The 11,769-nt window shown below is 52.7% G+C and overlaps 1 protein-coding gene across 1 annotated transcript; it reads right to left on the reverse strand.

Annotated features, from left to right (window-relative positions):
* Positions 1-633: 633 nt before the first annotated feature.
* On the reverse strand, positions 634-11,452 carry UBL4A (ubiquitin like 4A). Its single transcript, XM_060252737.1, has 4 exons — positions 11,180-11,452; positions 9,510-9,615; positions 2,505-2,710; positions 634-915 (listed from the first exon to the last, which is right to left on the reverse strand). The coding sequence occupies exons 1-4, from the start codon at positions 11,225-11,227 to the stop codon at positions 805-807; spliced, it is 471 nt and encodes a 156-aa protein (XP_060108720.1). The 5' UTR covers positions 11,228-11,452; the 3' UTR covers positions 634-804.
* Between the last annotated feature and the right edge of the window lie 317 nt (positions 11,453-11,769).

Below are 11,769 nucleotides of genomic sequence, written 5' to 3' on the forward strand. Positions count from 1 at the left end.
CAAAGAAATCATCTTTAAGACCAAAGACTGCTAACGTTTTAAGCATGTTTTAAATTTTTAGAAAATATATTTGTGTTTGTCTGTGTTCTTTATAAAATTTATATCTTTGCTACCTAATCTTAAATAGGTACACACATGGCTCAGCCCAACCCAACATGGCCCAGCCCGACAAGGTCTCATTTATGCCAGATCCGGCCCTCATAACAAATGAGTTCGACACCCCTGGTTAAAACACTGAACACTTGTCTCCTCTAAAGCTACTGATCGTTTTGGGATCTGGATCGGCTTTATTCTGTTCTTCAAGTTTACAGCGTGGCGCTGGACAGGACAGTCTCGAAGGTTTTCCAAAGCGTGTGTGAAAAATTTCTATTGCGATTCGGTTTTTTCGCGCCTGAACATTCCGACAAACGCTGTCACGGAAACGGCCTTTGGCTTAAACGATAAATACGAACCGAGGAGGGGGGCGACGGGACTTTGGCGAAAAAAGGGGGAAACCCACGCGAAACCCCACAGCAAGCCCCGAACACGGAGGCGGCTGCACCCCCTTGGCGCTGAGCGAGCAATTCCCCCCACCCCGTACTTCGATACGGCCCCCCTTTCAGCAGAACACAATAGACTGGGCAGCCCGGGCTCGCCCGTCGCCACCTTTAATGGATAGGAGAGGGGTTACAAATGCCCTAAGCCCCTCCCCCCCTTGAATAGCAAGTCCAGAGGGATCGCTCCCATTCAGCCCTCCGCTTGGGCCCTGCCCGGGGGACTCTGTGTCCAAAGGGGCTGACGGGGCTCAACCCCCAAGTCCGGCAGCTAATCCAGAAAGCCCATTTCCACGGCCTCGGCCACCTCGGGGTGAAGCAGGCGGGTGGCCAAACGCTCGATGTCGTCCAAGCTCAGCAGTCGTAGGCTCCGCTCGTAATCCTGGGGGAGAGAAGAGGGGCTCTCACGGAAGTGCACGGAAAGGACGTGATTCGACGCGCGCGAAAGCAGAATGAAACCACTAAGCCGGGGAGGGGGACGATATACTGCGGCTCAGGAGGCACACATGGCTCTTTCTCACATACTGTGTGGCTCTCAAAGCCCCCGCTGCCCCGTTGGCTGACTTGGCGAAAGCATTTCTCTCTTTAAGTCACTTTCCCAAGCTAAGCCAGGTGGCAGCTTGAAGAATGCATTTAGAAGAAGATGACGACACTGGATTTATACCCCGCCCCCTGCTCCGAATCTCGGAGTGGCTCACAATCTCCTTTATCTTCCTCCCCCGCAACAGACACCCTGTGAGGGGGTGGGGCTGAGAGGGCTCTCACAGCAGCTGCCCTTTCAAGGACAACTCCTGCGAGAGCTACGGCTGACCCAAGGCCATTCCAGCAGGTGCAAGTGGAGGTGTGGGGAATCAAACCCGGTTCTCCCGGATAAGAGTCCGTGCACTTCACCACTACCCCAATCTGGCTTTAAAGTTAAAGTTGATTCCTTTCCACCTCTCCCTCCCTCCTCCCAACGCTCCATCTATTCTCCTTCCTTCCGTGAGGGGCTCTCAAACATCCGACGTTCATGTCTTGCAATTCTCAAACACCTGTGGCTCTCACGTTAAGCAAGTTTGGCCGTCCCTGCACTAAGCTAAGCACCAAGCCAGGGAACGACCCTCACCGAATTTTGTGGGAGTTACTCCTTGCTTAGTGTCTTTTGCAGGGCTCTTTTTCTAGCAGGAGCTCCTCTGCATATTAGGCCACGCCCCCCTGATATAGCCAATCTTCCTGGAGCTCACAGTAGGCCCTGTACGAAGAGCTCTGGAATCTCTTGGAGAATTGGCTGCATCAGGGGTCGTGGCCTAATATGCAGAGGAGCTCCTGCTAGAATCCCACCCCTGCTTTCGCATATTAGGCCATGCCCCCCTGATGTAGCTAATCCTCCAAGAGCTTCCGGGGATCTTCGTACAGGGCCTACTGTGAGCTCCAGGAGGACTGGCTACATCAGGGGGCATGGCTACATCAGGGGGGCATGGCTACATCAGGGGGGCATGGCTACATCAGGGGGGCATGGCTACATCAGGGGGTATGGCCTAATGTGCAGAGGAGCTCCTGCTAGAATCCCACCCCTGCTTTCGCATATTAGGCCATGCCCCCCTGATGTAGCTAATCCTCCAAGAGCTTCCGGGGATCTTCGTACAGGACCTACTGTGAGCTCCAGGAGGACTGGCTACATCAGGGAGGCGTGGCCTAATATGCAAATGAGCTCCTGCTAGAATTCCGCCCCTGCTTTTGAATATTAGGCCATGCCCCCCCTGATGTCGCCAATCCTCCAAGAGCTTCCAGGGCTCTTAGTACAAGGCCTACTGTCAGCTCCAGGAGGATTAGCTGCATCACGGGGGCGTGGCCTAATATGCAAAGGAGCTCCTGCTAGAAAAAGAGCCCTGGTTCTTTCGGATCCTGCAGCACGAGGGGCGGAGGAAGTGATTTGAACAAATCCTGAGGGGTCCTCCCGTCCACCCCTCCCACCGCCGCCCGAGAACTCACCTTCTGCAGCTGCTCCAGCACCTTCTCCGTGTCGGCCGTGCTGTAATGCCTGCCCAGGATTTGAGCCAGCGCGTGCCAAACAGCCGGCGTCTGGGGGGACGCCCCTCTGCGGCCCGCTTCCTCGGGGGACGCCTTCTCCGGCGGCTTGATCACCAGGTTCAGCTTGGACTCTGGCCCGATGGAGTAATCGGAGAGACGGTGCTCGTCTGGGAAGGGGGAAAAGGTGAGGGGCTTCAGTGGCAGGTAGCACACCACGGGGAAACTGAATCTTCGGGGTGTGTATGAGCAGGGCTCTTTTTCTAGCAGGAGCGCCTCTAAATACTAGGCCACGCCCCTCCCTGATGTAGCCAGTCCTTCTGGAGCTCACAGTAGGCCCTGTACGAAGAGCCCTCTAAGCTCTTGGAGGATTGGCTACATCAGGGGGGCGTGGCCTAATAGGCAAGGGAGCTGCTGCTAGAATTCCACCCCTGAGGTAGCCAATCCTCCCGGATCTTCCAGTAGGCCCTGTATGAAGAGCCCTGTAAGCTCTTGGAGGATTGGCTACATCAGGGGTGTGTGGCCTAAAATGCAGAGGAGCTCCTGCTAGAAAAAGAGCCCTGTGTATGAGGAACAATCAGAGCCGCATCCCGGCAGCCGTTCTCGTCAAAAATTCAAGCAACCCCCTCCTTTCCGCTGCGGATTCTCAAGCGATTCTAGATTGTCCATTTTTCGCAAGCAGCAAAGAAAGCTACAGCCATGCATCTGGGTCAGGCAGCAATTTTTCTCCAGACCAGTTTGGCCAAATCAGGCCCCCGGAGGGCTCCGATCCGGCCCCCGAGCAACTGGCTGTCATCTGCTTCCTTCTCCCTCTCTCTTGCTTCCTTCTGCATCACAGCTTGCTTTGCCAGGCTTGCTCAATCGCACAGGAGCTACAGAGCAAAACCTCTGTTTTCTCCATTGGCTGAGGCTCCTCCCCTTGGGGAGGAAAGGGGAGGGATAGCTTCCTTTGCCAGGCTCTCTCAATCACACAGCAGAGCTTCTGAGCCGTGCATCTCTTCCTTCTACTGGCTGAGGCTCCTACCCCTCCTGGTCACCTGGGGAAGGAAGGAAAGAGCCAGAGCTTCCTTTGCCCAGTTCCCTGGATCTCATGGGAGAGATACAAAGAAAACACCTTTAAGAGCAACGAGTACTAATGTTTTAATCATGTTTTACTTTAAGTTTTTAAAAAATCTTTTAATTGTGTTTGTCTGTGTTCTTTATATAGTTTATATCTCCGCTACCTGGCATTACATTTCATGACACACATGGCCAGGCCCGACAAGGTCTCATTTATGTCAGATCCGGCCCTCATAACAAATGAGCTTGACACCCCTGGACTAAGTGACCCTGGAGGTCCCTTCCAACTCTATGATTCTACGGTTGCTTCATATCAATTAAAAAGGTAAAGGTAGACCCCTGTGCAAGCCCCAGTCATTTCCAACTCTGGGGTGACGTCGCATCACGTTTTCACTGCAGACTTTTTACAGGGTGGTTTGCCACTGCCTTCCCCAGTCATCTACCCTTCCCCCCCCCCCCCAGCAAGCTGGGCACTCATTTGACCGACCTCGGAAGGATGGAAGGCTGAGTCGACCTGGAGCCGGCTACCTGAACCAGCTTCTGCTGGGATCGAACTCAGTTTGTGAGCAGCGGGCTCTGACTGCAGTACTGCAGCTTTTCAACTTTGCACCACGGGGCTCTTAAAAGGTAAAGGTAGTCCCCCTGTGCAAGCACCAGTAATTTCCAGCCCTGGGGTGACGTTGCTTTCACAACATTTTCATGGCAGACCTTTTACGGGGTGGTTTGCCATTGCCTTCCCGCCATCGACACTTCCCCCCCGCAAGCTGGGTACTCATTTGACCGACCTCGGAAGGATGGAAGGCTGAGTCAACCTGGAGCCAGCTACCTGAAAACCCAGCTTCTGCCGGGATTGAATTCAGGTCGTGAGCAGAGGGCTCCAACTGCAGTACCGCAGCTTGACCACTCTGCGCCACGGGGCTCCTTTCGTATCGATTACAAAATAGATTGTTAAGGTTCTTTTCTTGAGATTATTTACACTGCTTGTTCTCCCAAAGCAGGAGACCCAAAGGAGCGTACAACATTGTTCTTCTCTCCTCTGGGTTTTTTTTTTCAGCTCATTAAAAGCTGCTAATTTTATGCTATGCCAGATGCGTCTTTGCGGAACCAGGCAGGTGACAGCAAGAATATCGAAAGACCCGAGGTTGGGACTGAGGTGTTCTCACTCTCCACCAGGGTTCCCAAGTCCAATTCAAGAAATATCTGGGGACTTTGGGAATGGAGCCAGGAGACTTTGGGGGTGGAGCCAGGAGACTTTGGGGGTGGAGCCAGGAGCAAGGTTGTAACAAGCGTCATTGAACTCTAAAGGGAGTTCTGGCCATCCCATTTCAAGGAACTGCGCGCTTTTTTAAATGCCTGCCCTCCATTGGAAATAATAAAGGATAGGGGCACGTTCTTTGGGGGCTCACAGAACTGGGCCCCTTGGTCCAAACCTTTTGAAACTTGGACAGTGTTTTGAGAAGAGGCATCGGATGCTATGCTGAAAATTTGGTGCTTCTACCTAAAGAAACAGGCCCCCGTGGAGCCCCAGATAACAGTGGATCAATTCTCCATCGTACCCTACGGGGATCGATCTCCATCGGGAATCATGGAGTGCCCAGCAGACATCTCCCTCCCTCCCCCTTCTGATGACCCTGAAGTGGGGGGAGGGCCTCCAAACTGGAAGATCCCCTGCCCCCACCTGGAGATTGGTAGCCCTGCTCTCCACGAAGGGGCTCAAGGATCAGGCCCACAGGTGGATGGGACCAAAACCCGCAAACTGTCAGAACTCTCCGCTGGAGCATCTGGGAGATATTAGGGTAGCTGAAAGGAAACCATCAAGCTCCATTTGTATGCAAAGGGTCGTAAGAGGGCTGCACATGGAACAAAGCGACGTGCTTGAGCGAGCAGACAAAAACTGGAATTTTTTTTTCAAAAAAGGCTAAAACACTTGCCAACTCTCCGTCAAGCACGGATCCACAGAACCCAGTCTACCTTACTGCTCCTATCTCTCTTTGAATACCCCTCTCCCATCTGCAACACAAGGACTATTTTGGGGGGGAGCAGGAGCTCCTTTGCCTATCAGGCCACGCACCCCCTGATGTAGCCAATCCTCCAAGAGCTTACAAAAAAGAGCCTTGGAAGCTCTTGGAGGATTGGCTACATCAGGGCTGCGTGGCCCAGGGGTGGAATTCTAGCTAGAGCTCCTTTGCATATTAGGCCACACCCCTTGATGTAGCCAATCCTCCAAGAGCTTATAGGGTTCTTAGTACAGGGCCTACCATAAGCTCCAGGAGGATCAGCTACACCAGGGGGTGTGGCCTAATATGCAAAGCAGCTCCTGGTAGAATCCCATCCCTGTAGCCAATCCTCAAAGAGCTCAGAGGGCTCTTCGTACAGGGCCTACCGTAAGCTCCAGGAGGACCGGCTACATCAGGGGGTGTGGCCTAATAGGCAGAGGAGTTCCTGCTACAAAAAAGGCCCTGTGCAACACTCTCTCTTGGGGGGAAGGCATCGAATTGCAGCTGGCTTACAGAGATCCTGTAGTGTTTTCAAGGCAGGAGGCAAACAGGGATGGATTGTTGTTACCTGCCTCTCTGCAGCAGCCCTGGACTTCCTTGGTGGTCTCCCATCCGAGTACTAACCTGAGGCCAACCCTGTTTGGCTCCTGAGATCTGACAAGATTGGGCTAGCCTGGACTGTCCAGGTCAAGGCGAGAGACAAACAGAGGTGGTTTTGCCATTGCCTGCCTCTGCGCAGCAACTCTGGACTTCCTCGGCGGTCTCCCATCCGAGTACTAACCGGGACTGGCCCCTGCTTAGCTTCCAAGATCTGACAAGATCAGGCTAGCCCAGGCTATCCAAGTCAAGGCAGACACAGAGGTGGCTTGTCGTTGCCTGCCTCTGCGTAGCAACCCTGGACTTCCTTGGTGGTCTCCCATCTAAGTACTAACCAGGGCCGACCCTCCTTTGCTTCTGACATCCGGCTAGCCTGGGCTATCCAAGTCAGGGCAGATGCAGAGGTGGTTTGCCCTTGCCTGGCTCCACATGGCAACCCTGGACTTCCTTGGTGGTCTCCCATTCAAATACTAACCGAGGCTGATCCTGTGTAGCTTCTGAGATCTGACGAGATCGGGTTCCCCGGATCCACTCTTTGTATATCTCTTCTTCCCCAAACCAATCGCAGGCACCTCTCCCCCAATACTACTGGCTGCACTGCTGATACTTAGAGAAGCAGGAGGCAAGTTGCACTTTTAAGAACATGTACCATGTTGCATTCTGGGCCACTGCCTACCAGCTCTGTCTGGCTCTGCTCAGCTCTGTATGGCTTTGCTCACTGTGCTGGATTCCTCGCCTGATGAAGTGCACTTAAGAGCACACGAAAGCTTACGTCCTAAATAAAAATTGGTTGGTCTTAAAGGTGCCACTTGACTCCTGCTTTGTTCAACTGCTTCAGGCCAACACGGCTGCCCGCTTGGAAACTTAGAAAAGGACAACTTAGAAATTGAGAGTATTGTGAGGACAATCTTTGCAAGCCATACCGAAGCCCTGTAAACCAGGGGTGTCGAATCCATTTGTTATGAGGGTCAAATCTGAGATAAATAAGACCTTGTCAGGCCAGGACGAGCTGTGTTGGGCTGGGCCATGTGTGTACCTATTTAATATTAGGTAGCAGAGATATAAACTTTTTAAAGGACACAGACAAACATGACTAAAGATGATTGAAGTTTAGGGGGGGAAACCTTAAAATAAAACATGCTTAAAACATTTGCACTCGTTGGCCCTAAAGGTGCTTTCTTTGCATTTCTCCCGTGGGGTCCAGGGAACTAGGAAGCTCTGGCTCTTTCCCTCCCTCCCCAGGGGACCAGGACGGGGAGGAGCCTCAGCCGATGGAGAAGTAGAGGCTTTGCTCTGTAGCTCCTGTGCGATTGCGCAAGCCTGGCAAAGCAAGCTAAGATGCAGAAAGAAGCAAGAGAGGGAGAAGGAAGCAGATGACAGCCAGTTGCTCAGGGGCCTGAGGCGGCCCCAGGGCCACATGTTTGACACCCCTGCTAAACAAATTCTATTGGCGTGCGGAGGAAGGGCACAGAAGAAGGAAGTGTACGCCCTCTCCCTAGCCACGTCCCCCTCTGAGGTGTGTTCTCTGCCTAGAGGCAGAAAGCATACATGCTGCACATACCTCATGTGCATCGCTGCAATCAGGAACACGCGTCCTCTCTGTGTACATAACAGCTCAACTGTACATCGGTGCTCTGTCCAGGTGTGGCAAGCATACGTGGGCTGGGCCAATGCGGACCTCACCCCCTCCACAATGCTGTACACACCCCTGCATACCAGACTCCAGCCTCTGGAACACATCCGTACACGTCCACTGCTAATCTTCCGAGCCAGCCAGAAGGTGGGCGTGACTTTGGCGTCATTTTATGCCAGCTCAGCCCACTGGCCTAGCTTAACGCAACGTTCTGCCCTCTGACAGGCAATGGTTCTCCAACAGAGAAAAGGTCTTTCTCAAGACCTCCAAGATTCAAGTCCAGTCACACCTCAGAGACCAGCAAGATGCTCAGGGGAAAACAAAGTTTGAGTCGGGTGGCACCTTTAAGACCGAGAAAGTTTTATTCAAGGCACGAGCTTTCGTGTGGGCGCACACTTCCTCAGAGACGATGAAATAAAACTTACCAGTCCACATATATATAAAGCAGAACTTGAGCTCAGATAAGAGGTCTCTCTGCCTCACAGAATCATAGAGTTGGAAGGGGCTATACAGGTCATCTAGTCCTGGGGTGGCCAAATTGTGGCTCAGAAGCCACATGTGGCTCTTTCACACATATTGTCTGGCTCTTGAAGCCCACACCACCCCATTGGATGGCTTGGAGAAGGCATTTATCTCTTTAAATCGCTTCTCTAAGCCAAGCCAGCTGGCAGCATGGAGAATGTATTCAAAGTTAAAGTTGCTTTCTTTCCACCTCTCCCTCCCTCCCCCCATCTATTTGCCTTCCTTCCTTCCTTCCTTCCTTCCTTCCTTCCTTCCTTCCTTCCTTCCTTCCTTCCTTCCTTCCTTCCTTCCTTCCTTCCTTCCTTCCTACATTTGTTCCAGGGGTGGCCAAACTTGCTTCACATAAGAACCACATAGAATAAATGTCAGATGTTTGAGGGAGGGAAGGAAGGAAGGAAGATGGGCGAGGGAGAGGTGGAAAGAAAGCAACTTTAAATGCATTCCTCAGCCGCTGGCTGGCTTGGAGAAGCGATTTAAAAGAGAGAAATGCCTTCTCCAATCTGGCCAATAGGGGAGGGGTGGCTTTAAGAGCCACATGATATGTTTGAAAGAGCCACACGTGGCTTCCAAGCCACAGTTTGGCCACCACTGGTTTACTCTATGTGGCTCTTACTGTAAGCAAGTTTGGCCACCCCTGGCATACAACAACAGGAACAACAAGTTAAGTTCATATAGTCATCAACGTTTGCATTTAATTCTGGGAGGAAACAGAGAAGCTGATAAGTATGTCAAAACTGGAGACAGATATGTAAAAAATATACTTCTTAACTGTGGAGTGCTTAGAGTAATCAGCTGAGACCTTGTTGTTAACGCTCCATCTGTCTCCTCTCAAGCATGAAGTATGAATCTTCAAAATTCCGAGCTCACAAAGGCATCTGAGAAAGGAAGAGCTGACTTTTGGAAGCTCCGGCCCTGAGCACCTCGTTGGTCTCTAAGGTGCTACTGGATTTGAATCCAGCTCTTTCACTGCAGACCAACATGGCTGCCCTCTGAAACTTTCTTAAGATCCGAGCACTTTGGGTGGAGGCGCCAGGGGTTGAGACACTCATGTTTTCCCTTCAAAAAAAAAGCCACTGGTGGACTTCTGAACAAACACCGTCTCACCCTCCTTACGTGAATGGGCCGCTGCCCCCCACCTCCGCCTACTTCACTGTCACCCACCTGCCAGGGCTTTGCCTTTGAAAAGCAGGCGCTGCTGGGAAATGGGAACATTCAGTTTCTCTGAGACCAGGCGCTTGAGAGAGGAGATGCGCTCATCTGGGGAAACCTGGGAAGAAAGGAGGTGATGAAGTGGGGCTGCGACTGGAAGTTGATACATAAGAGAAGCCAGGTTGGATCAGGCCAGTGGCCCATCCAGTCACACAGTGGCCAAAACCCAGGGCCCATCCGGAGGCTTCAGAAGCACTCCCACTGTTGCCCCCCAAACACGAAGAATGCAAAGTATCACTGCCCCAGACATAAGAGCATAAGAGAAGCCATGTTGGATCAGACCAATGGCCCATCCAGGTTAATGTGTCACAGACTAGGCAAAACACAGGTGCCAGCGAGAGGTCCACCAGTGGGACCAGAACTTCAGAAGCCCTCCCATTTTTGGCCCCCAAGTATCAAGAATACAGAGCATCACTGCCCCAGATGCAAGAATGCTAAGAGAAGCCATGTTGGATCAGGCCAATGACCCATCCACCCCAACACTCTGTGTCACACAGGGGCCCAAAACCCTGGTGCCATCAGGAGGCCCACCAGCAAGGCCAGAACTCCAGAAGTCCTCCCACTGTTGCCCCCCCCCAGCATTTAAAGTTAAAGTTGCTTTATTTCTAACTCCCTCTCCCTCCTCCATCTATTTGCTTCCCTCCCTCCCTTCCAATCTGTCTTGTGGCTCTCAAATATCTGACATTCATGTCTTGCAGCTCTCAAACGTGTGATGTTTATTCTATGTGGCTCTTATGTTAAGCAAGTTCAGCCACCCCTGTCCTAATCGTTTAACACAAGGGAAAGAACTGAAGCCCAGACCTGCCTAGAAACCAAGATTCCCACTCCCATAAGTATGCTACGGCAGCCCCTCCTTATATGGAACTCCCACACGGGCTCAGTGCCCAAAGTAGGTTTGCCAACCTCCAGGTAGGGCCTGGAGACTTCCCAGAATTACAACTGGTTTCTGGATGAGTTCAGTACCTAAAGTAGGGTTGCCAACCTACAGGTAGGGCCTGGAGGCCCAGAATTACAACTCGTTTTTGGACGACAGAGCTCAGTTCTCCTGGAGAAAACGGCAAAATCTATAGCAGGGGCGGCCAAACTTGCTTAATGTAAGAGCCACAGAGAATAAACATCAGATGTTTCAGAACTGCAAGAGGAAGGAAGGAAGGAAGGAAGGAAGGAAGGAAGGAAGGAAGGAAGGAAGGAAGGAAGGAAGGAAGGAAGGAAGGAAGGAAGGAAGGAAGGAAGGAAAATAGATCAAGAGAGGGAGGGAGAGGTGAAAGAAAGCAACTTTAAATACATTCTCCAAGAGAAGTGACTTTAAGCTGGCTGATGGGGTGGTGGGGGCTTCAAGGGCCACACAATATGTGTGAAACAACCACATCTGGCTCCTGAGCCGCAGTTTGACCACCCCTGTTCTGTAGCATTTTACGCCACCGAGGACCCCCCCTCCCCCAAACCCAGCCCACGCCAGGCTCCACCCCCCAAAATCTCCAGGAATTTCCTAGCTTGGAGTTGGCTACCCCAGCTAAAGCCTCCCCATTTAAGTCCCTCACCCAGACCTTTGGGCAGGCGAGCTCCCCCCCAGGCCAGGCCCTTCCCCAGCCCCTCTATTGCCCGGGAGGGAGCGGGGATACCTGCAGGCTGCACTCCCGGCCCTGAAGCGCCTTCACCGTCAGCAGCATCTCGGGATCCCGCAGCCCTGCCAGCCGAGCGGCCCCTTTAATTGGACCATAGACACCCGGAGGGAGGGCCAAGGGCAGAGCGGCGGCCTAACGCGGAGGAGGAAGAGCCAGAGGGTCTCTAGAGGCGGAGGAGCGCCCCGGCTCTCTCTAGAAGGGCAGCACGTTCGCCGGCCATAGAGAGGCGGGCTAGAAACGTCAGGAGCGGAAGCAGCCTTCGTGGGCGAGGCGGGGAAAACCTCGCGGAGCCGGAAAAAGGCCGGAAACGCTTGCCTCTCGTGTCATGTGACTTACGATACCATAGAGGAAGGAAGTGAAGAGCTATAGCGGCTCTTGGGAACATAGAGATAGGGATAGGGGAGGTTGCGGCTGTGAAGCGACAACGGGTCTCGGAGAGTGGAAGGTCCTAGTGTAAGATTAGGGCAGGGGTGGCCATACAGTCGCTCAGGAGCCACATGTGGCTCTCGGGTTGCCAAGTCCAATTCAAGAAATATCTGGGGACTTTGGGGGTGGAGCCAGGAGACCTTGGGGGTGGGGCCAGGAAC

The sequence above is a fragment of the Heteronotia binoei genome, chromosome 13, assembly GCF_032191835.1.
Source record: "Heteronotia binoei isolate CCM8104 ecotype False Entrance Well chromosome 13, APGP_CSIRO_Hbin_v1, whole genome shotgun sequence".
Taxonomy (NCBI): domain Eukaryota; kingdom Metazoa; phylum Chordata; class Lepidosauria; order Squamata; family Gekkonidae; genus Heteronotia; species Heteronotia binoei.